At 39.8% G+C, this 26,558-nt stretch overlaps 1 protein-coding gene across 1 annotated transcript in view; it reads left to right on the top strand.

Annotated features, from left to right (window-relative positions):
* The window catches only part of ATM (ATM serine/threonine kinase), a 60,141-nt gene extending 33,628 nt beyond the window's left edge, over window positions 1-26,513 (top strand). Inside the window, exons 33-62 of the mRNA XM_060234847.1 lie at window positions 4-175; window positions 267-408; window positions 1,765-1,941; window positions 2,184-2,361; window positions 3,225-3,312; window positions 5,045-5,200; window positions 6,378-6,486; window positions 7,114-7,202; window positions 7,389-7,491; window positions 8,272-8,420; window positions 8,613-8,717; window positions 9,496-9,615; window positions 12,317-12,551; window positions 14,340-14,507; window positions 14,754-14,873; window positions 15,031-15,248; window positions 15,596-15,803; window positions 17,888-18,001; window positions 19,696-19,854; window positions 20,471-20,609; window positions 20,961-21,043; window positions 21,446-21,586; window positions 22,159-22,275; window positions 22,524-22,673; window positions 23,198-23,363; window positions 24,036-24,122; window positions 24,224-24,338; window positions 24,579-24,642; window positions 24,939-25,075; window positions 25,153-26,513. Coding sequence (XP_060090830.1) covers window positions 4-175; window positions 267-408; window positions 1,765-1,941; window positions 2,184-2,361; window positions 3,225-3,312; window positions 5,045-5,200; window positions 6,378-6,486; window positions 7,114-7,202; window positions 7,389-7,491; window positions 8,272-8,420; window positions 8,613-8,717; window positions 9,496-9,615; window positions 12,317-12,551; window positions 14,340-14,507; window positions 14,754-14,873; window positions 15,031-15,248; window positions 15,596-15,803; window positions 17,888-18,001; window positions 19,696-19,854; window positions 20,471-20,609; window positions 20,961-21,043; window positions 21,446-21,586; window positions 22,159-22,275; window positions 22,524-22,673; window positions 23,198-23,363; window positions 24,036-24,122; window positions 24,224-24,338; window positions 24,579-24,642; window positions 24,939-25,075; window positions 25,153-25,336 — 4,193 coding nt within the window. The 3' untranslated portion in view covers window positions 25,337-26,513. The remainder of the gene's footprint in view (window positions 1-3; window positions 176-266; window positions 409-1,764; window positions 1,942-2,183; window positions 2,362-3,224; window positions 3,313-5,044; window positions 5,201-6,377; window positions 6,487-7,113; window positions 7,203-7,388; window positions 7,492-8,271; window positions 8,421-8,612; window positions 8,718-9,495; window positions 9,616-12,316; window positions 12,552-14,339; window positions 14,508-14,753; window positions 14,874-15,030; window positions 15,249-15,595; window positions 15,804-17,887; window positions 18,002-19,695; window positions 19,855-20,470; window positions 20,610-20,960; window positions 21,044-21,445; window positions 21,587-22,158; window positions 22,276-22,523; window positions 22,674-23,197; window positions 23,364-24,035; window positions 24,123-24,223; window positions 24,339-24,578; window positions 24,643-24,938; window positions 25,076-25,152) is intronic.
* Window positions 26,514-26,558: the final 45 nt, after the last annotated feature.

Below are 26,558 nucleotides of genomic sequence, written 5' to 3'. Positions count from 1 at the left end.
CAGAAGCAGTTGGAAGCTGTTTAGGAGAAATTGGTCCTATAAATTTTTCTACCACAGCTCTTCAACACAATAAAGGCACATCCTATTATAGTGCAGTTGATCTTTTTGAAGACAGAGAACTTCAGTGTACCTTCATAATGTTATCTTTAATAAATAATGCTTTAATAGACCATTGGTGAGTATATTGTTAAATAGTGGATATGATAATTATTCACTGGTTTAAAATAAGTGTGTATGATCATATTATCTGTTTGTCCTCTTTTTAGCATTGAAGTTCGGTCAGCTGCTGCAGCTTGTTTGAAAAACATTTTAGCCACCAAAACTGGTCACAGATTTTGGGATACATATAAAAGCAAAGATAACACTATGCTTATCTACCTACATCCTTTCAGAGCATCTAAGAAAAAGGTACTGTGTTTTGTGTTGTGTAAAGCTATATGCAGAAACCCTTAACTTTTTCTCTCATTGATGGAGGAAACCTTTGATCAGATATGCCTCCTATTCCAGCCCAAAATTTTCAACAGCAAACCTTCTGGTAAAAGAATTACCACCCAGTTCTGGTTCTGAGGATAGGATCTGCTAATCTCTCCAAACCTTAAGCCCTTTCAGTGCATTTTCTCCTTTACCTTCCTTCCCTATTATTTAAAGGAACAGAAATCCTGATATTTCTGAGAAGCCTGATAAAGCCATAGTCTGTCTGCTACCTTAATTCATTCTTTCCTTTGCCCATTGAGGAAGACTGTAGGCAGCCCTGCTGTTCTGTAGCAGGTGCAGATTCTTGAGCCTAGGAAGGACCTCGTAGGGAAGGACCAGTGGAGGCTGAGAGCCTGCACAATTTGTGGCTGGGTTCCAGAATGTTTAACAACTTCAGCAGTCCTTTTCCTGTACAATCTGAACAAGGAGGACTAACCCAAAATTACAGGCGCCACTGTTGGTTTCCGTCATGTGATAGCAGGATGCCAAATCTTTGTGCCCTCCGCATATACTGCTGCACATATGGGACATAGGTCAAGCTCCACAAAGTATGCTACAGTGTTACTCATCCTGAGGATGAAATAATGCGATGTTTTTTAAGCAGCACATTTAAAAAATTAATTAATTTGAATTATAAATTGCATGTAACCATGAATTTAACTTATGTAACAACACTTGTAAATATTGGTGCTAGGCTAACAGTGAACATCTATAGATTATTAAAATAATGAACTAACATCAGATTTAATCATTTATGCAGTCTGCAATATCCCTTCAGCTGTAAATATAAGATTTAGTTTCTCCTTATATTGATCAGATACAATATTTAATGGAAAGCATGACAAGACAAGAATCCTTTTCTCATAAAATTTACACTGACAATTAGGAATTTCCTTTCATTTTATTTGGGAAAATATTTTATCTGCTACCATAATGTTGTACCAAGTTGTCATGTTCAGAAGTTTCCTTCCAACTGTGAGCCAGCACATTTTAAAAGTAGAATCAGGTAATTCCTTGTAGCCCTTTATGAGCTGATAACAGTAAAAGCATGACTGTTGTAAATGTTGTTGTTTCTATTTGTTTACTTGGTTGATGCTAAACAGTTTGAATGAAACCTGGAATTATCTTCAGAGCTTTTTAACAAATATTTTACTTGTGCCCCACAATTATGAATGTAGCAAGGAAAGATTCAGGTTGATACTAGCTGTGGAGGGAGAGGTATAGATGACTGGTCAAAGTGCTTTACTGGTTCCTTTTTTTCTCTTTTTTTCAAATAAAAATGATATTTAGTTATTGGAAGTTTCTGTGAATGTCAGAGAGAATCCTTTAGAAGATCTGGATAATACAAGCCTTTGGATTCCTCAGAGTAGAAGCCATGATGTTTGGATTAAGACCTTGACTTGTGCATTATTGGACAGTGGAGGGGTAAAAAGTGAAGTCCTTCAGTTTCTGAAGCCTTTGTGTGAGGTAATGTAGTGCAACTGCACCTTTCTTCTACAGTTATGTGTTCTATGGCTTGGCTTATAGTTATTCTGTCACTACATCAATTTTTCATCCGACAGATCAGTTGTTGGTATGTGAATATTGTAAGTAGAAGATGTTCATAGTACATTTATGTCATAGTGTGTTGTTTGAGCAAAAGTGACCACATTAGACATATTTTAAAAACTAATGTGAGTTTTCAGCAGTTTATTTTGCATTTATTCTAGGTTCAAACAAATTTTTGTCAAACTGTCCTTCCCTACTTGATTCATGATATCCTACTTCATGATTCAAGTGAATCTGGACAAACCCTGCTGTCCACACATATCCAGATGTTTTTTGCAACCTGCTGCAAATATGTTATGACTCCCAGTCGGTCATCAACACCTGCAAATTCAGATCCAGGTAATACCACAAAGATTCTCTTTTTTGCCAAAATACATTATTTGTGTGAAATAATGCAATAAACATTGCCGTGCAATGCAGTGCAGCAATGTAACGAGTTTTAGCAGATTTCAGAACAATTGTTGATTTCCCTTTAAAGTGATTGATTGTTCATACACCACTGTCAGTTTATGCGGAGCAGTGCAGATTCCTTTCCTCTCTGGCTTTTCAACTTAAAAATTTGGCATTGGAGAGAGAATGGGAGAGATAAAGTTAACAAGCAGTGGACATGAGCAAATGCAGTTAGGTATACTTAAGTTGTAACTGATAATTAGAATTAAGGGGGTTCAAGCCCAGGCTTCATGGAAGGTGGGCTTTAAAGTAGAAGACAGATTGCAGTGCATAGGTTGTTGTGAGAATTTAGTATATGTGCTGTCAAAGCGAGTACTGTTGTGAGAATTTTAAGGAGTGAGTAGAGGTGTGTTTTTCTTTCAAATAATAATTTCATGGAAACACACTATTAATTTTGACAAATTTATATTGCCAGATATCCATATCTTTCTGTTAACTTTATCAAAAGAGGAAATATGAATTGAAATTGTATCTCAGCGGCATGGTCCACTAGAGGGAATTTTTCGCTGGGTTCAGATTCCTGCCACTCCCTAAACATAATTTTGATGTCTATGGAGAAATCTCCATCAATTTAAAATGGGTATATCAGTGAAGTGCCCTAGGTGATTTTTACAAAGATGAATTGAAATAGGGATTCTAAATCACTTAGGTTTTCAAAGTGAAACTTGGGATATTGTTTTTTTGCTTGAAAAACAGCAGTATGAATTAGTATTATACATCAGTAGTCTAATCCTTGACTTTTTACAACATAGACTCAGAAACCCTTGTTTGTGGAAATTTGGATAAAGTGTCTCGACGGGCAATGCTTGCTGTGGTTGACTACTTAAGGCGGCAAAAGAGGTGTGTTTAATTTATGTGTGCTGTTTGTGTTACCTTATTGTACTTGTATCATACCAAAGTGGTAACTTAACCCATTTGAACAAAAATGTTGTTATGGTGCAGGGAAAGGAAGTACTTTATGACAGTTCAAAATATGTAAATGAATGTTTCTTTGTGTTCATCCTTGAAGAGTGCTATATATTAAATTCAAGCAACTTCTACAATCTTTCTAATAATATGTAATCATTCTGAAGTAGCAAACCTTTTTCTCTCTCCAGATTACATTACATCTCTTGGTCTGCCCACAAGCTGTTTTCTTCAAAAATAAATCATGAACCGTAATAACCACTAAATGTCAGACTAAATAATGACTGGCAAAAGGGAAAAGTACAGAGAAGGGAAACCAAGATTAAAAATTAGAATAAATTATCATATGACATTGTGTGTAGAATAAGCAGGAGATCCCTAATGATAGTCTGGCAGCCTAAAGCTGTAGTTCTTTTTTGACACTACTAGGTGGTGAGCTATGCTGTGACTTGCCCAAGGTCACCCAGCTGGCTTCAAGTGGAGAATTGAACCTGGTCTGCTGCTCTTAACCACTACACCAAGCTGCCTTTCATGGCAACCAAGACGATTCAGGTGTTGGAGCACCTTCCCTATAAGGAAAGGCTGAAAGTCCTGGGACTTTTCTGTTTAGAGAAGAGACAACTAAAGGGGGACATGATAGAAGTTTATAAAATTATGCATAGAGTCGAGAGAGTTGACAAATAAAACTCCCCCCCCTCCCGTCCCAAAATATCAGAACTTGAGGGCATCCAATGAAGCTGATGGGCAGTAGGTTCAGGATGGACAAAAGGAAATATTTCTTTACACAGAGAGTGATTGAAATGTGGGATTCACTGCCAGAGGATATAGTGATGGCTACAGGAATTAACAGCCTTAAAAGGGGATTAGATAGATTCATGGAGGATAAGTCTACCAACAGCTACAAGCAATGGTGACTGAGGGCAATCTCCATATTCAGAAGCATTAATCCTCTGAACCCCAGAGCCAAGAGGTAACATCAGGGGAAGGCCTCAGCCTCTATGCCCTGTTGATAGCCATCCTGAGAACAGAAGAAGAGTTTGAATTTATATCCTACCCAGGGCTAGCCCTGCCACTAGGCAAACTAGGTGATTCTGGGGGCATCAAATTGGGTGCCTCTTATGTGACTCGATGATGTTATCAGTTCAGAGGTGGGCACCAGAAGTTAGCCTTGCCTAGAGTGCCAGACAGTCTAGGGCCGGCCCTGATCTCACCCTTCACTACCTGAAGGAGTCTCAGACCAGCTTACATTCTCCTTTCCCTTCCCCTCCCCACAACAGACGCCCTGTAAAATAGGTAGCGCTCCAAGAGCCCTAACAGAAACTTTTCTTGAGAAGAACAGCTTTGCGAGAACTTGTGACTGACTCAAGGTCACATTAGCAGGTGCACGTGGAGGAGTGGGGAATCAAACGCAGTTATCCCTGATAAAAGTCAACACATTTAACCACTACACGAAACTGGCTCTCTGACGACCTGGTTGACCACTGTGTGAGACAGGATGCTGGACTGGAAGGACTGTTGGTCTGATCCAACAGGACTCTTCTTATGTTGTTATGTTAATCTATGTTAATCTTATGTTGTTATGTTAAACAATATGGGCGCCTTTCTGTTAAAAGCAAACTTGAAAGATGGGGCAAATGCATCTATGAGTAGTATTTTATGTTTCTAGGAGTCCTTCCAGTACAGTCTTTGAAGACAGCTTTTGGCTGGAGTTAAACTACCTTCAAGTTGCTATGACAGCCCAGTCTTGTGCGGCTCACTTCACAGCTTTGCTATATGTAGAAATGTATGCAGACAAGATAAATTTAGACAAGCAACAGAAAAGGTACCGTTGTTAAATACAATCTATGCCTGTGCATCTGATTTATTGGCTAATATATGTGCTCTTGTAATGAATTTGACTTTGAGTCATACCTCTTACCTTAGAAAAAATAGTGTTTGTAGTCCACTATTGTATTCCTAATGCTAAAAAAATATGATACATGTAAAAATGTAGCTTTTCATCAAGCAAATGACAGTTTTGTCCCATCTTTTTCAGTAAAAGATAAAAACTGATGTCAGTGAAACTGTGGGTTGGATTCCAGGAGCTGCAAGTGGCACAGAACTGATGGGACAGGTCTCTCCCATTTCTTCCTTCTCTCTGCAGCTTCCATGCTTCCTCCCAGTTGCTTCTGAGGGCTGGGGGACCAAGGCTGCAGTTTGAGGGCGGTAGTTGTGGAAATCGTAGACATTCCACCCCCACCCCCCCAAAAAACTAGCCAAAATACATTCTGTTCATATAAGAAGCACTTTGACTTCTGTCATATATTAGCAGAAGGGGCCCTGTATAATTATTTTAGTTGTTGAGATCCTATAGGTAAAATAATTCCAATTGTATGTAAGAAGTTAGCCTTACAACTTCCAAAGCATTTAGACTGGGGCATGGTGCTGTGACTCAGTGGCAGAGCATCTGCCTGGCATGCAGAAAGTTTCAGGTGCAATCCCCAGCATTTACTGTTAAGAGGATCAGGTAGAAGGTGATGTAAAAGATCTCCAGGACCTTGGAGAGTTGCAGCCATCAGTCAGTTTTGACAGAGCAATGGTCTGCTTCAGTGTAAGGTAGCTCTATGTGTGTGTTCAGTTTGCATTGGGGAAGAGAGTGGCAGGCCCTCAAGTAATTGCAGATTATTAGTACTTGTCCATAGCTTAGATAGATATCTAGCAGTCCTTACAAAAGCATAATAATGTATGTGTTCCACCTTTCACTACACATGAACACATGAAGCTGCCTTATACTAAATCAAACCATTGGTCCATTAAGGTTGGTATTGTCTACTCAGACTAACAGCGGTTCTCTAGGGTCTCAGGTGGAGTTCTTTCTCATCACCCAGTACCTGTCCCTTTCAACTAAAGATGCCAGGGGTTGAACCTGGGACCTTTATGCCAAGCCAATCATCTGCCATTGAGCCGTGGCCCCTCCCCTGCCATCTGCTTAATTTATTTTTAAAATTCTCTTCTTGTAGGTCTTCTTCCAAAGCAGCTAAACACATAGCATTTGAGGAAGGAAGCCAGAACTTAACCATTACAAGTTTGAGTGAGAAGAGTAAAGAAGAGACTGGAATAAGCTTGCAGGTGTAGTAAGGCTTTGGGACATGGTATTTGTGGTAGTGTTTCTGAGAACAGTTTTGTTTCTAGAACTGCTAACAGGTAGATTACAGTCACCAGGACAAATTACAGTTGTGTGGCCCCATTGACCTCTGAAAACTGTACTAAACATAAAAGGCCCTGCCAGATTTCAACATACTAAGAAGTGTGCTCTAGAGACTCATTATAATTCACAGAAAAGATGATGCTTGGAACTCAAATAGCAGTCTGGGAGCTAGAGAGGCCTTGGCCTGACACAGCCTGCACATACTGTGGTTGGCCACTGTGATCATAGCCTCTGGACAGAATCCAAAGAGGTTCTCAAGCACACTCCATAGAACTTACACTTTTTATCTCTTTTGACCAGCACTCCCTCCTATGGTATCACAGTCTGTGTTTGAAACTCCTTTTTAAATAACAGTTTGCCATGTAGTTGGTTGCTTGTATTGTTTGCTTTTGGGTGTTGGTGATAGTTTCATTATTATGCGAGAGCCAAGATGCAGGGTGTGCATGGTGTCTGTCACAGAGTTTATTCACTGCAGTGTACTTGCATGCATCTTTGGCAGACTAGAATTGAAAAACTGACAAAAAAATTTTTTCCTCTGTTGGATTTAGGACCTTCTCATGGATATATACAGAAGCATAGGAGAGCCAGATAGTCTGTATGGCTGCGGTGGAGGAAGAATGTTGCAGCCTTTAGCTAGGTATCAGTTTTGTTAGATAATCATCTATTCTTCATCTATTTTGCATTTCATTTTTTAAAAAATATTTTTATCATGTATTTTCTCAAAGTGACTCACAAAATTCTGGTATTATATGGTAAAATAATATAAATGTATGCATGAAGGCTGGATGTTATAAACCTTTGCACTATTCTTTATGTGTAACAGGATAAGAACTTATGAGCATGAAGCAGTATGGGGGAAAGCCCTGGTCACTTATGACCTGGAAACAAGCCTTCCACCCTCAACTCGGCAAGCAGGAATAATAGAGGTAATTCATAATACAGTATAGCTTGTTAATAGGTGACTAAAGTGATCAAGGGTTCCTGGTATCAGGAATTAAATAGTGTTCAGTTTTATTTTTTATTTTAGTGTTCAGTTTTTTTATTGGCCAAGGTAATATTAGGTAAGTTTTCATAACACCATGTTTCCTCTATGGCAACATTTCTGGGTCTTCCCTTTATGTAAAGGACTTCCTGAACACTGTGTGTGACTGTGTAAGAAGATGTGTGTGTGTGTTTTTACCTTGGCACGTCTTGATCCAAAATGTCATACCTCAAATATCCAACAAGTCTCAGTAGGATGCAGGGCCTTTTCGGTTCAGGCCCCTACCTGGTGGAATGAGCTCCCACTGGAGATCTGGGCCCTGCGGAACTTATCAAGATTTTGCAGGGCCTGTAAGACGGAGCTCTTCTGGCAGGCTTTTAATTAATCCAGCGGGCATCCTTTGAAAGTCAACACTTCCTCCAGCATTTCACCATTATAGTGTTATGTTATGCTGTAAGCCATCAGCCACATGCTGTTTGCCATCTATGTCTGTAAGACTGTTTACTGTGCTGCTCCTGTTTTGTAATGTCTGTTTTTATTATATTATTTTAACTCTGTTGTTTTATTGTTGTAAGCCACCCTGAGCCCGCTTGCGGGATAGGGCGGGATATAAATCTAAAAAATGAAATGGAATGAAATGAAATTTCACTTGGTAATATTGGGAGTATCTTCAAATGTCAAATCTGATTATTCAGATGTTAACCTTTTATTTCATGGATTGTAGGCCTTGCAGAATTTTGGGCTATGTGACACCCTCTCCATCTACTTAAAAGGACTAGAACTGGACAACCCTGAATGCTCGTTGGAATTACAAGAGCTTCGTTATCAGGCGGCTTGGAAGAATATGCAGTGGGACCAGATCTCTTCCGTCAAGTAATACAAAGTCTCTATTTTTTTTAAACTGTGGTGCTTTAACATCTTACTGTAGCTATATTTTTTTCATACCAAATTTTTTCATACCAAATAAAAGCTGTATCTCTCTACTTGTAATGGCAGCCGGTATGCCAGTTAAAGATTATTTCTGTATGTTTCTATACATCTGCATTTCTTTTGGTTGCTTTTAAGAGATGAGACAGAAGAAAGAGGCTACCATGAATCTCTATATGATGCTCTTCAATGTTTCAGGGACAAGGAATTTCCTACTTTTTACAAAAGACTTAAGTGTGCCAGGTAAATAGCAAGTCTTGAAAATATCTCATTTCACCAATATGCTGCATGTGGTATTGCAAGATGAAATGCTAATGTATATGTTCTAGGCTTTTACTCTTTTGATTTTTTGAATGTCACAATGTATATTGAGAGATGAATGCAAAACCAGCCACCTTCTTCACTTGTATAAGAGGCCTATATAGTTTCTAATGAGTTTTCCATCTTAATAATCAGTGAGAAGGCCTAAACTTGAATGGATGCCAAAAAAAGTTAAGCTACTCAAATTTGTCAAGACATCACCAAGAGGGATGGTCTGGGTGGGGCAAATTAAACCTGTAGAATGTATTTGACCTTTCAGCATCCTTGTTTAGTTTTATAGTGCTCCTTTTAAATCAGACATCATATAAACTAGAGGACTATGCTTCAGTCCAGTTTTATTTTCATATGAGAAATTTTGAACTGATGCTGGGCTTATAGTGAGTCAGGAGGACACTGGTCTGTCTAGCTTGGTGTTGCTTGCTCTGAATGGCAGCAGCTCTCCAAGATCTCAAACAGAGAAAGGTCTCCCCAGACTGACACTTGGAGATCTTTTAATGGAACATGTTAGAGATTCTGCACATGAAGTGCATGTTGGTATCACTGAGCCACAGTACCTTCCCCTCTTGAAACCTGTCTTGTCTAAAATGTATGAGTATATTAAGTGTGCTTAGGAACAAAACACTTTGTTCTCTGGTGCTATTTTAAATTACTTTGAGAGTAAATGGCACGAGAGTTCCCATAATCTTTCTTATATTCATAGAGTCAAGGAAGTAGAAGAGCTATCTAAAGGTAGTCTTGAGTCTGTGTATTCCTTGCTGCCAACTCTTTGCAGACTGCAGACCATAGGAGAGTTGGAACACACAGGACAACTTTTCTCCAGGTATTTTGTTGTTTCTTTTAATGTGTCATTTTCACTGTGCTGTGTGTGGAGAGAGCGAGAGAGAGAGCATCTGCTGCTTAGCTGACACCTTGCCCACATTCAGACCTCATGATAAACCTCTGTTCATAATCCAAACCAAATTAGGGACCACAGTGGAATAGCAGTGTAGCTGAAACTACAAACCTCTGTTCATGACAGGGACAAACATTTTGTTTACCACACCTCCGTACTCCTTCCCTTATGCACAAATTGGGCAAACCAGAGTTCCTTTCCTTCCTGCACATTATGGTTTTAAATCTTGGTTTGTGGAAAGGAAACAAACTCCAATTTGCCTGGGAATGGGAAGAGCTGAGTAAGCGGGTGGGCATGGCAACCAAGTCATGTTCTTGCCTGTCACAGATAGACATAGACTTGTTGTAACATCTAAATGTGGCCTTTATTAGCACAGAGATTAGCATTCTGTGACAAAGTGTTTGACTTAACTTGTGTACGTGATATGTCAGCATAATTACGTTGCACTGCTGGCATAATGTCATGTTTTATGAGTCTGCCAGCATGGAGGTTGATAGGTACCTGTTACAGAAGGCAGGGAGAAAACTGCCTTTTCTTGCTGGGAAACTTTCTTAGATCAAGGGTTCATCTTTGTCTCCTGTGCAGTCCCACACTGGGGACTGTGTATGTGCAGGCCTATAACATCAAGATTTTCTAGCCTAGAACCTTTAGGAGGCATCCCCATGCCGAGTGGAGTCATTGTACCCATTTCCCTACCAACGATCACGTGGTCCAGTGGCACACTGTCCTGATAGAGTAGGTCATTCTCCTAACATTCCCTTTAATCTTAACAGCCTTTACCACCTGCCCCACTACAGACACAAATTATCAAATGATTGTGGTGGCTCAGATGGAACTGAAAGAGTCAGGATGGTGTGCCATTGGACCATGTGACTTTTGGGAAGGAAACAAGTACAATGACTCCATAGGACCATGGATACCCCCTGAAGGTTTTAAGCTAGAAGATCTTGCCATTGTAGGCCTACATATGTGCAATCCGCAGTGTGTGCCTGCACAGAAGATCTCAGTGGACATCATTTACAGTGTGACCCTATTTTTCCTGGAAACTGCCCTAGTAACCAGCTGCCACCACTCAGGTACCTCCTGAGAACATCTAGATTGACCTACTGAGAAGTTATCCTTCTAGCACAGCACTAGACCAATAACGAAGTAAATGGGTAGAAACTCTGGAAAATACCATGCTATCTAGCTTGTTAAGAAGAGATTAAGAGAAGTATTCCAGATAAATAAATTTTGCTAAACAAAGCCAAAAACAAAGTCTTTTGTAAAGGATTTATATTTTAGCGTAAACCCCAGATACAAAGTCTTTTGTAAAGGATTTATATTTTAGTGTAAACCCCAGATATCCAAGATCCCAGATGCTCTAGGAGGCACTCTTGAGCCTCTAGTGAGGTTTTAGGATTTCTGTCACAGTCCCAATCCAGGAACGTATGTTTTGGGCTGCCAATGCTGAAAACAAGTGTTATGTGAGACTTAGTGAAGCATCATTTTGCTGAACCTTAACTTCAGAGAATCAACTGATGAAGAAATGTATCTTGACTCCTAGTACAAATTCCGCTGTTGGCTAATCCCAATCTGGTTTTTTTTGGGGTGGGGGGTGGGGGGGGAACAGCTGCATGCATGGAGAAGTTGTAGTTAGCGATGGGCACAAACTGGGAAATATAGTTCGTGGCTGAACCATGAACTGAACCAGAAGGCTTGTTCGCAAGCTGAGCTATTTCGTGGACCTGCAAGCCCCATAGAAAGGAACTGCAGTCCCTTTCAATGGGGTTTGCAGAAAGCCCAAAAAAAGCTGAGCAGTGGGGAGCACCTTGCTCCTTGCTACTGAGCTGCTTTAGGCTGTCTTGTGCAGTCCGTTTTAATAGCTGCACCACTCAGCAGTTTTGGGCTGTCTTGTCCCTGCCATTCAGCTGTTTTGGGGGCTTTAAAGTTTGAAGAGGCTGCTCAAGACAGCCCAAAACAGCTGAGCGGTGGGGAGTGCTTCCCTGCCACTCAACTGTTTTTGTGGCTTTTGTAGAGGACAAAAAGTGAGGGTTTAAAAAGTTCCTTTAAACCTCTACTTTTTGCTCCATCCATGAACAGCTTTAAAAGTTAGAACTTCTGTTCATGAACTATGAACAGCAAAATTTGTGATGAATTTTGCTTTGTGGTTCAGTTCATGCTCATTTCTAGTTGTAGTTCAGTTTCTCCATTTTACCTCTGCATTGGATCAAGCTGTGGACTTGGCAAAATATTATTATGTTGAAGCATGTGAAATGTGATGCTCAGTGTATCACTGATTATGGTCACAATAGATGTTTTATAGTTCAGGGTGCATTTTAGAGATCCAAATGAATGCTCCAGCTCACAGAACCTCTCAAGACCATTCTCCCATTAGAGAATACATTTCTTCTGCATATGACTAGTAAAATGTTTATCAACAGATTTTGATTCTTGTTCAGTCATTTGAAATCAGCGCCATCCCTCAAAATTGTACCTTTGTGCTTTTGTGCAAAAACTTTGCAAAATTTGCAAAAATAAAATTTTTAATATATAAATAAAAAAATATAAATTCATAAAAATAAAAAAATAACTTGCTAATACTCACTGCAACTTCATCACTTTCTTTCATACCCAACTCTGCTTTCAGATCTCTTACTAACAAACAACTGAATTATATGTATCTGAAGTGGCAGGGCCAGTCCCATCTTCTCCAGGACAGCGATTTCCGTTTCCAGGAGCCTATCATGGCTTTGCGCACAGTGATTCTGAAGGGCCTGCTGGAGAAGGAGAACGAGAATGCCAAAAGAGAATGCATTAAAGACACTCTTACTAAACATCTTGTGGAACTGTCGAGGTTGGCTCGCATGGCCAAAAACACTCAGGTATTGGGTCCAAAACATTCCATCTAGACATGCTTTCAGGGTACCTGCTTGCAAGGATGTCTTAAGTGACTTAGAATATTGGCTTGGATCCTGCTGAAAGTCTTTGCTGACCAAAGGATTTCTTTCAGAGGATAATGACGCCTCCCCACATTGCAGCCCAAAATGTGTCCCAAAATTCTGCATCTGGGGGATGGGGCCACCAGGCCTCTGTCTTCCATAGGAGGTGAGAATTGGCTCTTTCTTTCTGTCTGCAGAAATGACTGTGGGATCTGGCCCGTTAGCTATAGATTGGTGGCTTCATTTTTTACAATTAGACTTCTTGAGACTTCTCCAGGATGAGAATAGAGTTCTTTTGTTCTCCACTGTTGTTGTAACCTTCTCCTGTAGCTGCAGCCACATCTGCTAACCCAGAAAAAACAGTTTAAGATCTGAAAGTCAAGCCTTTGTGGTTTTGGCATGTGTGCTTCCATCGTTGGACTGTTCTTCAACAGTGCACAATATTACGGTGCATCAGTATACTTATCTTTTTACTTTCCCCAGAAGAAGCATACACAATGTTACCTTACGCTAAAATGAGGCATAGTAGTATTCTGAAAAACCTTGTGAACTCATTTGTCACGGTTATTGACAAATAAGATTCACTGTTGCATTTTTGTATATCATTTTGGTTTTGTAAACTCCAAATCTTAAGATTATTCTGTCATTAGTCCCTTTTGTTTGTTAACATGACATAGAGCTGGAGGCCCAAATGTCTCTTGTCATGACGCCTACATTAACAAGCTCATAGTTTTTTTATTCTGAATGAATTCATTATCACTAATGCTAAAAACTTTATGCCTTTGGGCTTGAAGGTGTTTGTGAGAATGGAAGTGCAGAGATGGCCTTTCCATTTACTCTTCTAATTGTGAGGCAGAGAAGGCAGATGGAAGGACACTGCGGGTTACTCATCTGTGATAAGTGGTCTAGAGTAGAAGTTTGATTCTTCTAGCTTTCTGCTGGAGCAAAAGCGTGGAGGGGTCTGGTACCAATCTCACTGTTCTCCCACCCCAATCTGTGTGGCTTTTTTCTCTGTAATAGCATTTTTTGGGGGGGAAAGGGCAATTTAGGGAACAATGCATTTTGCCAGCGGAAAGTCAGCTGGTAGGGTTCCACCATGCTCACCCTGTTGCTGTTATAGAGCATGAACTGTGGGCTTAAAAGTCCACAGTTTGCTTTTCATCTCACTCTAGCAATTGGTAGGCAGCTAACACAAGCTCCTATATCTTGCTTGTACTCCACTGCAATCCTGGGCAGCTGTGGTCATTTGTACCATAATGTTTGTGAAGGACTTTGAGTTACTTGAAATGCACCATAGAGAAGGGTTTTTTATTATCTATGGCCTCCACTATCTGTTTGCAGATTCTGTTCTCAATAGGATCTAGAGTTCTCCAACATCCAAATCTTAGTTAGATGGCAGTCACAAAAGAATTACTTGTGCTGCTGGTACTGTCCTGTGCTTCATAAAAGTGGCATAATGGGTCTAGATATATTGATTTATACCCACCTTTCCTCTTGACTCAAAGAGTAAAGGGTTGAATGTTGATTGCATGCTAGCAGTAGAACACACATGCTTGAGCTCCTGTGTTGTTGAAAGGACAGTTTTCTGGAAAACATTGGACTAGATGTGATATACATGCACATGGGTTTTAACAGTAACATAGTATATTTGGATTTTGGAAATGTATGTCAATGGACCACATCTCACCAAAAAAAAAAAAAGGAGAATGTGAACAATTGTTATTTTTTCAGCTTCCAGAAAGAGCAATGTTTCAAATTAAACAGGATAGCCCAGTGAGACACGGGGTATCTGAATGGCAGTTGGAGGAAGCGCAGGTGTTCTGGGCTAAAAAGGAAGAGAGCCTAGCATTGAGTATACTGAAGAAGATGATCAAGAAACTGGATGAAGATTGGTTCATGGTAATGTGGTATATTTGGTTGTCTTGATAACTATATTGTTTAAATCTTGAAGACAAAGAAATTGTCTTAAATCTTGAAGACAAAGAAAGCAGTATGCAGTGATTAACTGGACCAAAATGCACCTAGATGCACTTGATCTAAAAGGGGGTTAAAATGAAGTGTGCTCACAGTGTGTTGGGAAGGAGTCTCACTGTACTTTACAAACAATTGTTTGTTAATATATTTGAATATTTTTGTTTGTCTAAGGTTGAAAAAGACCCAAACCTGAAATTAATTTACACAGAATGTTTGAGATTATGTGGAAGCTGGTTAGCAGAGACTTGTCTGGAAAATCCTACAGTCATTATGCAGAATTACTTGGAAAAGGTAAAGGACTGAATAAGGCAACTTTGGAAAACAATCAAGAAAATTACATTTTGTAATAGTTTTAAAGATATTTTATCTGCATCTTTATAGTTGAGTTTTAATTTAATCATTAAGTAGCCAGCATGGGTTATTCTCATTCTTATAATGTTCTTTCCAGGCAGTAGAGGTTGCAGGAAGCCAAAATGGTGACCACAGTGATGAGCTAAAGAGTGGGAAGATGAAGGCGTTTCTGTCTCTGGCTCGTTTTTCAGATACTCAGTATCAAAGAATTGAAAACTATATGAAATCCTCAGAATTCGAAAACAAGCAAGCTTTGTTGATGGCAGCCAAGGAGGAAGTTGGCCTACTAAGAGAGCATAAGATTCAGACTAACAGGTAAGTCTCTTAATTGAAGCATTGATGGCAAAGATGACTGCCATGTTACCCATTAATGGAAAATAAGCTAATGAGGGTCATGTAGCTGGTTGAATAGTTGTGAGCTTAGAGTTCATCTGATTTAATGGCAGTTTAGTCTTCAGAAGAGGGGGCAGCAGTCTCTCCTCCCACTGTAGACTTTCATTTTCACCTTTTTGCTGATTCTGTGGCTCTGCTGATCTTTGGGAAAGAAATTTCATGGGGCTCAGAGTACTGGGTTGCAAGGATGTCCCACTGCATGAAGTATTTGGATGGTTGCATACATGCCATGAATGTAACTAATTTATTTCTAAATCTTTGTTGATAAGATACACAGTCAAAGTTCAGCGAGAGCTTGAACTTGATGAACGTGCACTTCGTGCACTGAGAGAAGATTGCAGACGTTTCCTATGCAAAGCGGTCGAGAACTACATAAGCTGTTTACTGAGTGGAGAAGAATATGACATGTGGATCTTTCGGCTTTGTTCACTCTGGCTTGAGAACTCTGGAGTTTCTGATGTCAATGCTATGATTAAGGTTGGCTTCTCTATAGCTTTCCTACTCCTGTATTTGTTTATGAGTATCTGCAGAAGGGTGAGTTTGGTGAACACAGGATACAGCAGCATTTGGGAGTTTATTCCATTTATACAGCTGCTGTCTCATTCTTGTAAATTACATAGCCTCTACTCAAGGAGAAGTTAGGCTGACTCCCCAGGGGGATATTTCCTCACCTGGAAAGCAGGAAACTCTCACATTAGTGGGAAATGACCACATGAATGTGTTAATTCAAAGCATGATTTGTGGTGTACCCAGGGCTTTCTCCTTTATGACAAGGGATGGGGGGGAAGCCTATTTCAGTCTGGCTCAAAAAGCAATCTGCAGAGGGCTGCAGAAGAATGTCCAGCCTCTGTATGAGGAGGAACTGCAGTGTGCATGAGCTTCCCGAGGAGAAGCTAAGTTCACTGCTGTGTCCTGTCCTTCCCCCCATAACCTTTTACAGGGCTCTCCTCCCCTTTTCTGGCTGAGCTGTGAGAGGAAAGTGAGAGGATGTGGGAGGGTCAGTGCAGTGACCTTTGTGCCTGCCTTCTTTCATAGACATGAGGAGAGAAGGGGGAGGAGCAGGGGGTGGGGAGAGGAGGCCATTCCCGCTTGTCTCCATGGTGCTTGCTGCCGCTGCTGTGGCAGGGACATTTTTTCACACCTCCATTTGGAAGCAGATCTGGTCTGATGTGGATAAATCCAAGTGGGCAGCCGTGTTGGTCTGAAGCAGTAGAACAAAGTAGGAGTCGAATAGCACCTTTAAGACAAGAATGTAAGCTTTCGTGTGCTCTAAGCACACTTCATCAGAAAGCTTGCATTCTGAATAAAACTTTGTTGGTCTTAAAGGTGCACTTGACTCCTACTTTGGTCTGATGTGGAACTTTCATGCTTGAACTCCACATTCCATTGAGGCTTCCTTAATTTTCTTTACCAATAGTTGCTCTTTTAATGTAAGTCATTTACTTAACATGATGTAACATATTAAATATATGTCCTGATTATAGAATCATAGAGTTGGAAGGGACCTCAAGGATCATCTAGTCTAACTCCTTGCACAATGCAGGAAATTCACAAATACCTCCCTCACACACATATACATCCCCAGTGACCCCTGCTCCCTGCCCAGAAGATGGCAAAAACCTCCCTTGGTGTGCAAGAAGTGGGCACAAGTACCAAGCTCCGACGCAACCCCTCTCGCCCTCCCTCCCATGATCTGCAAAATTCACAGAACCAGCGCTCTCAGCCATCTAGCCTCTTTTTAAAAACCTCCATAGGAAGCCTATTCTAGTGAAGAACCGCTCTAGCTGTCAGGAAGTTCTTCCTAATGTTGAGCCGGAAACTTTTTTGATTTAATTTCAACCCGTTGGTTCTGGTCCAACCTTCTGGGGCAACAGAAAACAATTCTGTACCATCCTCTGTATGGCAGCCCTTCAGGTACTTCGAGATGGTGATCATATCACCTCTCAGTCATCTCTTCAGGCTAAACATACCCAGCTCCTTCTACCTTCCCTCTTAGGAGTTGGTCTCTAGACCCCTTACCATCTTCGTTGCCCTCCTCTGGACACGTTCCAGCTTGTCTATATTCTTCTTAAACTGTGGTGCCCAAAACTGAACACAATACTCCAGGTGAGGTCTAACCAGAGCAGAGTAATTTAATATGTTTATATTAAATTCCCAAACATCTCTCCTTTTTGACTTCGTCTTTCTTTAATTGTGTTTGTGTGTGTATATGTGTGTATTTTCTTCTACTTACAAAATACTGTCAGAATGAAGAGTTTGTCTTCTGACACATTGTGCAAGTTACCCTATTTGTCTTCTGTCTATACATGATAGTCATGTCTATGAAAGCTGATTTTTTTCTTGTGTTCATATAATCATCTGGTAGTTGTCTAAAAACTGTGTAATACAATATTTAGGTACCAAAAGAGTAGCCATTTACATATCTGACATCCATTATGTTTAGAAAAATGTTTTTAAATGCATTGATATTTGCATATGCATGTTGTGGTTTTTAAATATTAAATCTTTTCTCCTGTTGATTTTGTTTCCTCTGTATTACATGTCCTTCTGCGGTGCAACAGACTGAGGCAGAGAAAATACCATCCTACAAGTTTTTGCCTCTGATGTACCAATTGGCTGCTAGAATGGGAACCAAGATGATGGGAGGCCTAGGATTTCATCACATTTTGAATAATGTAATTGATCGTCAGCCATTAAACCTTTCCTTCCTGTGACATGCAAATATATCTCTTTTTTTCCATAACAGATTTTCACTTGCATTGTACACTTGCTTTATTAGACGTTGAAGATATTTAAGACCATAAGAACATAAGAGAAGCCATGTTGGATCAGGCCAATGGCCCATCCAGTCCAATACTCTGTGTCACACAGTGGCCAAAAAACCGAAGTGCCATCAAGAGGTTCACTAGTAGGGTTAGAAGCCCTGCCACTGTGCCCCCCACTCCAAGCACAAGAATACAGAGCATCACTGCCCCGACAGAGTTCCGACAATAAGCTGTGGCTAATAGCTACTGATGGACCTCTGCTCCATATACTTATCCATTCCCCTCTTGAAGCTGTCTATGCTTGTAGCTGCCGCCACCTCCTGTGGCAATGAATTCCACATGTTAATCACCCTTTGGGTGAAGAAGTGCTTCCTTTTATCAGTTCTAACCCAACTGCTCAGCAATTTCATTGAATGCCCACAAGTTCTTGTATTGTTAGAAAGGGAGAAAAGTACTTCTTTTTCTACCTTCTCTATCCCATGCAGAACTTGTAAACCTCTGTCATGTCACCCCGCAGTCAATGTTTCTCCAAGCTAAAGAGCCCCAAGTGTTTTAACCTTTCTTCATAAGGAAAGGGAAATTTATGGTGTTACATTATATTTTAGTGCTTTCTTTTTGTAATGTTGGTATATTTTGTTGTTAGTTGGAAGTGATTTAGTGTCTTCTTAGAAAGAGATCCATGACTGAATAAGAGTTTGAGCACACCTTTGAGCCTCCTTTGTGGCAGTGATGGCTGCAGAGTATAATTACTTCTTAGCCTTTGTTCTGTCTGTGCAGAGCAGTCAGCCAACAGAGCTTTCCTCAGTAGTGATGGGTTTCTTCATCTCCACCCAGGAAAATATGGCAGAATAGTTGAAAGCCAGAGTTTCACAAGCTTCCAGTTCATTTCTAATCCCAGTTCAAAGGGCTCGTATTTATTTTTGAAATAATAAACAGGCTGGGCCTTCTTAAAGGCCCTCTTTTGCTATATAAGTCTCCCCAAGCATTGGTCATTATTTTAATTGCTCTGTTTATGAGTCCTTGCAATGGGTGGCCAAAAGTTGTAAGACCTTTCAGCAGTGGCACCTCATTTGTAGAACTCCTTCCATAGCACTGGCTGCCTAGCACATTCCTTCCAAAGGTTTAGGCACCAGATGAATGTGTTTCTATTTACTCAGGCAATTGGCAATTTGTGTTTTTGCTTAGTGGACTGGATGTTGTTTTCTCCTTAGACTGGTGGTTTTTATCTGTAGCTAAAATGTATATTGTAACACTTTTACTGTTGAAGCTTTTATTGTTTTAGTGTGGTTACTGCTGCTAATATTATTTTTACTGATAGATTTATAAAGTATTTTATTTCTCTTAGTCCTTCAAGTGTTTTATGCATATGATACAATACAGAAATAATTTAAATAAAATTAATGTTTATAGGACTTCTAAGTAATCATTCATAGTTTATTTTACTTATGTTTTAAAGTTGTGTTTGTACAAAAAGCACTAATTGGGATATATAAAACATGGCCAATATAGAATTAAATCATTTTGAATATTATTAAACCTTCGGTGCTTTTTAAACACTAAGGTCACAGGTAACATTTTCCAATATTATTTATATTTCCTTATAGCTTATAGCAAGGATTTCTCTAGATCATCCACATCACACTTTATTTATAATCTTGGCTTTAGCAAATGCTAACAAGGATGAACTTCTGACCAAACCAGAAGCAGCAAGACAAAGCAGACTAACTAAAAATGCACCAAAGGAAATCTCCCCCTTGGACATGGTACTTGAATTTTGCTGTATTTTTTGTGATTTAATTCAACCCTGCAGTAGTTTTAGGCTGAGCATATGTTCCATATGTGCGTGGTCAGTGTTAGAGTTACTGATTTCCACATTGTTCAACAATAAAAAGGTAAAGGTAGTCCCCTCCCCTGTGCAAGCACCAAGTTGTTACGGACCCATGGGTGACGTCACATTATGTTGTTTTCATGGCAGACTTTTTGTTATGGGGTGGTTTGCCATTGCCTTCCCCAGTCATCTACACTTTCCCCCCAGCAAGCTGGGTACTCATTTTACCGACCTTGTAGGATGGAAGGCTGAATCAACCTTGAGCCATCTACCTGAACCCAGCTTCCGCCAGGATCGAACTCATGTTGTGAGCAGAGCTTGGACTGCAGTACTGCAGCTTACCACTCTGTGCCGCATTCAACACTGCACAGCAGCAGATTGTTCAGCTTATCACTGTGCCACATTCAACACTGCACAGCAGCAAATTGTTCCGTTTCCTATTTATTCCCCATCCTCTTCCCTCCCCCACAGTGCTAGCTGATTTTCATCTGAAATACAGGGAATGTACAACTTGTATTTTGAATGGTATTTTATTTTTTTTGATTCTGTAGGATCGCATGGAGGCTGCCAGCAATATAATTAACATTATAAAGTGTCAAAGAGCCGATATGGTGAGAAGTGTTGAAGCACTTTGCGATGCTTATATAATTTTGGCAAACTTGGATGCAAGTCCCTGGAAATCTCAGAGAAGTAAGTGATGGGAAAGGGGGATGACATTATTGGAATGAAACCAGTACTGATAATAGCTTGAAGAGAACAGCATCCATATACATTTGTGACTGATTTTGTGAAAAGTATTTTTCCTATAGAACTAGGTGCTTTACTTACCTTCTAACCCAGCTGACTAATCCAAACTGTGCATAAATAAGTGCAAGTTTGCTGGAACATAGGTGATACTGAGATATTTGGAATGATTTCTCTAATATCGAGAGAAATGTTATAAATTGTTTCTTCTTATGCAAGGGCCCAGTGACCCACCTTTCAAAATACAATGTTAATGTATAAATAGATGTTTAGTACATGCCTTTATTATTAATGCAGGAGGCATAAGTATCCCATCTGATCAACCTATTATGAAATTAAAGAACCTAGATGATGTTGTGGTACCTACCTTGGAAATTAAGGTAAATAAAGCTTAATTTTTCTCAGTAATAGTTCCTGCATAGTCACATTAGCAAGCATTAATGTTTCTGGAATTGAGTGAACTGAAATCTTTTATTTGATGGAGTCTGTATTTATTGCTTGTATTATTGTCTATTCTGTGACTATTGATATGCCAATAAAGGTATATGATGACAAGATGAGAACTGAATGAATTAGACAAGGTTCTGCTGAGCATGTTGCCCATTTAGAGAGAGAGCTGTCATTACAGCAATAGTTTGTCATCTTGTATTGTTCATTTAATGGATTATAATTTGTATCTTTTTATGATGTAAACCACCTTCTAAATCTACTATTGAAAGGCAGTACTCAAACTTAGTAGACGAATGAGACAAAGTGATATCTGAAAATATTTACAATTTTAGGTGGATCCAAGTGGAAAGTATGAAAATTTGGTTACAGTACGATCATTCAAGCCTGAGTTTCGCCTAGCAGGTGGTGTCAATCTACCAAAAATAATAGATTGTGTTGGATCAGATGGCAGAGAGAGGAGGCAGCTTGTCAAGGTGAGTTCTGTGTGCTGCACTTTCCAGAGGGGCCTACTTTCACCAACTGAGAAGACTTTCCGAGTGTTGAGTTCTTCTTAGGCAGCTTGGTAGGTCAAGTTCAGGTGTTTGCCCTATCACTGAACCATAGTTTAAGGGTTAAGCAGTCCTAGTTGCCAAGGCATGGGATGCAGTTGGCTAGCGTGATCTCTGAATGGGGCTTTAGGGACTGCTTAATGTTGAGGGTGCATGCAAAAAAATGCTTCTGCAATCCCCTTTGACAGCATTCTGAGATGTACAGTTACATGAACTGGATATTTCCAAGCTCCTGAGCAGTCCTGGAAAATTCTAAAATGACAATCCTACTAGTCACCACACTGCTTTGTCTTGGCTTAAGTGTTATATGGAGTTGTTTTCTGCTGCTTGGGCCTGAAACCCTAAGATAATGACTTAAGAGTCAGTTTCATTTAGCTGAGTGGGGCCTGAGTAAAAGAGCATAGGATCAGGCTGCTGTATGAATTCTTTTGTACTAGCGATCAACTTACTGTGCCAAGAATGTCCCTAAACTATTCCCTTTGCTGTGTCTGTTAAAGGGCCGTGACGACCTGAGACAGGATGCTGTTATGCAGCAGGTTTTCCAGATGTGCAACACTCTGCTCCAGCAAAATACTGAGACCCGGAAAAGAAAGTTGACTATCCGCAGATATAAGGCAAGACCCCACTGCTGTTGCACCAAAGTGGTCCAGAACAGATCTAATACCAGCTCCTTGCAAACTTTTTTGAAAACTGGAAGCCGGTGTCCTGAATGTGCTGTCACACCTCCCTTCTGTGGAGTGATTTCCTCTGTTCCCTTTTGAAAATCTTGCTTCCATGTTATATGTGCTCTGTCACAAACTATGGCTTTTAAACGTTATTAGGATTGAGTTTGCCACTTAATGTGTGTCTGGTTATTTCCTAGGTGGTTCCTCTCTCTCAGAGAAGTGGTGTCCTGGAGTGGTGCACAGGAACAATTCCTTTGGGTGAATTTCTCATCAATACTGACAACAGTGCTCACAAAAGATACAGGCCAAAGGATTACAGTAGTCTCTCTTGTCATAAGATAATGATGGTGAGTCAAAATGAAAAAGGGAAAAAAGGCTGCAGATTACACAGTGTCAATGGAAGTGCTGGCAGCGACAGATCTTTCCTGCCTTTGCCCTAGGAACTTTGGAAAGTGATATTGCTGGTTGGGGAAACCATGTGATCTAAAAGCCATGCAGAATGGGCATCTGCAAGGAGGAGGAGGAAGGAATCAAAATTGCCTCTCTTGTGCCAGCAGAAAGGAAGCATAACCCCAAATAAATATCTCATTCTGTTTCATGAATGAGAGAACTGTTGACTGCTCCCCTGGCTAAACTGAAGCTGGATCACCTAACCAGTTCATGCTTGTGGTAATATCAGATATAGGACTAAGCAAAAGTATAGAACAAGGGTGCCCTGCTTGAACATATGATGCTGAGGAGGGCTCCTTGCTTTATCTTCCTACCTAATTATTAAGGCATCTTCAAAAGCAGCCAGCATGTGTTCCTCCATTGCAAAGGCTAAGTAGAAAAACTATTAGTATCTCTAAATTATTCATATTTTACTTCACAGGAAGCACAGAAGAAGGGTTCTGAGGATAAATATGATATCTTCATGGACATTTGCCAGAATTTTCAACCAGTATTTCGCTACTTCTGCATGGAAAAATTTCTTGATCCAGCAGTGTGGTTTGAGAAACGTTTGGCATATACACGCAGCGTGGCTACATCATCAATAGGTACCATAAAGTCAATGTAATTGGTTTTTGCCACAGTTTAGCAATTAACACATTTTCATACCTAGTGCTATTGCATGCTTTCCATAAAATTAAGAATTTGACTATTCTGCAAAATACTGATGAGAAGCTGCAAAGAAAACGTTTTTACCCAACCAGTTGTGACTAGGGATACAAACTGTGATCTGTATGGGTGTGAAATTTGATCCAAGAACACAATTTTAATTGGAAATGGTTAATACTTAAGGAGCATGCTTTATTTTTCCCTGAGTTCTTGATTCTAGTGTGTTACTATGTTAGGGGAATAAAAAGTATATTCTCTCTCACAGATAAAAAGAGTATATTATCCCTCAGTCAACTGGTTCAGGGTAGCAGCTATACATGCAGCAACCACTTTGATCCCCTTAAAAATCCATTCTGAAGGTACAGGAACCTTACAGAGTGTTGTTCAATGCCACCAGAGGGGCTGTGGTGGGGAGGGAAAATAGACACCCATCCTAAGCATTCGCCGAAAGTTGTTTGACTCTTGCTTTAGATAAACTAGTCAATTTGCCTCTAGATCTGCTCTATCTTAGAAGTCACCCAATTTTATAAAAATACATATATGAGAAACAGTTGAATGAAATGTATAGTCAGTATATTTTGTGGTTTCATTTTAAGACTTTCCTCTTTCAGTTGGCTACATTCTTGGACTTGGAGACAGACATGTACAGAATATTCTCTTAGATGAGCAGACTGCAGAACTGGTACACATAGATCTGGGTATGTATAAAAGCAAGGAATTGGGTTTCAAATTTGATTTCATTTATGCTTGTTGAAATTATATTTTAAAATATATTTGTGTCTCTCCTGTTCTTTAATAGGCGTTGCTTTTGAGCAAGGCAAAATCCTGCCTACCCCAGAAACTGTACCTTTTAGGTTAACTAGAGATGTAGTGGATGGAATGGGGATCACTGGAGTTGAGGGAGTCTTCAGGAGGTAAGGTAGTTAATGTAAATGCAGAGTCTTAAGTTAATGTTTCTATGTTAAATGCTCAGCAGAATCCTAGCTGTTTGAAAAACTGCCTAGAATACTGGCTAATTAATTAGATGCATGTTACCATATAATATATCTGTCAAGCAGAGCCAATAAATATTTGTAAAAAATGAAAAGTAATCTTATGTTAACATGAACAGTGCAAACTAGTTCAGAAATGGAGCATTTGAAAATATTTCCTAGGTGCTGTGAAAAAACCATGGCTGTTATGAGAAATTCCCAAGAAGCTCTGCTAACCATTGTAGAAGTAAGTGTTTCTTCATGGCTGCAGCTCAAACAATAAAGAATATTATAATACCCTGCATTCTTTAATGTTGCCAAAATGACATTGTTACTGGTTTCTGCTAGAATCAGCCTTGCCATTAATGCTTGTGTCTGTGGCAACCTCTCACACTAGATCTGTCACCTTGTTAGATTTCCCCCAGTGGCTTGTTTCAGTCCTGTTCTCCAGTATAAGGTCACAGATGGAAGGCCACAGTTTACAGCCTAGGAATGGCACTGCTAGCTTTATGTAGAAACATCTTGGTGTCTTGTCACCTCCAGGTGCTTCTATATGACCCTCTTTTTGACTGGACCATGAACCCTTTAAAAGCTTTGTATCTGCAGCAAAGGCCGGAGGATGAGGCCGACACCAGTGGAAGCCTCAACCCTTCCAGTCAAGAATGCAACACAAAAGCAAGGTAAGGAATCTCTGCCTCCCCCTGTGGTGGTGGTTTTTGGCTTCAGGTTTTGTAATTTTCCATTTTCTTACTTTTAGTAGTGACACCCAGACCTTTAATAAAGTGGCAGAGCGTGTCCTGATGCGACTTCAGGAGAAACTGAAAGGTGTAGAGGAGGGAACTGTGCTCAGCGTGGGAGGTCAGGTGAACCTTCTCATACAACAAGCCATGGATCCCAAAAACCTCAGCTGCCTCTATCCGGGCTGGAAAGCCTGGGTGTGAAAGTAAATGGACTCAGTTACGAGAGGCAGGAGGAGGAGTGGTCACCATTTCAAATTACGTAAAAACCACTTGGAACACAGTGTCTAATTATTTTACATGTTGTAAGCTCTTCTTATTGTCAGTCAAAGGTTGGAGGGGTTTCCCTTTCATGGAATAAGGATACTAGGCATATAAACTTAGAAAAGAAATGCCACTTTATGCCAGAAAGTTAATGCTGCTAATGTTTGTTTGAATTAAAAATAATAGAAATACAACCCCTGCTTAGTTTATAGCCTAGGAATAGTACTGCAATACAATGCTGCTCTTTATGGTTTTGGTATGTTAAAAGGGCCAGAACTTTACCTTTAAACCTGGTGTTGGGAAATGCATAATGGTCACCTTGTCTGGCTGCTGTGCAATGTACCCCATGCTGAGGCCACTTCCTGACTGATGGGAGCTCCCCTATTAGACATACAGAACAATTTTAGTATGCACATTAGCTGTGGAAATAGCTGGGAGCTTTTATTGGTAGTATGTGGACAGTGTCTTTGTAGATCAGGCCTGTAAACCTGTCCCTTGTGTGTAATCCAGGACCAAGATATATGCCTAAAACTGACATAAGTTACTCAGCCCAGAAGACTGCATTTCAATTTGGGAAAAAAATACATTTGGAAATTATACAATTAATGTATAATGTGGATATTTATATTTGCAGATGGAGTTTTACTTCAGCAATTATTTATGGCTACAATTATATCTATTACTGAGCATATATAAGCATAGTAAATCCCTCCACTGTGAACTGCTGGATATTCATTTGCTTTTTATAAATGCTGGGTGAAATGTTCATTTTAAAAGCCAGTCTATTCAGCAAACCATGAAACCCTTTTGGTTCCTAAAGAGAAAGTTTCCTTAGGCTTGAGGGAACAGTCCATGCCAGAGAATCTACATGAGAATCTTAATGATATCTAGTAAAATCCTACCCATGTGCAACGTGTACATCTATTCTGTATAATGGAAATTAGGGCCTTATCCTGCAAGTCATGTTATTACCATTTAAAGAGACATTAATATGAAGTTGCTACATTTGTAAACTCAAATATGTAAATCACAGATATGCTTTTTTGTACTGTAATACTTTCTGGAATGTATAGTTAAATTCATGGAAAGAATAAATTTTTCTCATGTCTTTTTTGAATTCTGTGCTGATTAGTCATTGATGTGATATAAATGGGGACAGCAT

This window comes from Heteronotia binoei, chromosome 3 (assembly GCF_032191835.1).
Source record: "Heteronotia binoei isolate CCM8104 ecotype False Entrance Well chromosome 3, APGP_CSIRO_Hbin_v1, whole genome shotgun sequence".
Taxonomy (NCBI): domain Eukaryota; kingdom Metazoa; phylum Chordata; class Lepidosauria; order Squamata; family Gekkonidae; genus Heteronotia; species Heteronotia binoei.
This window is presented reverse-complemented; position numbering and strand designations above follow the sequence as displayed.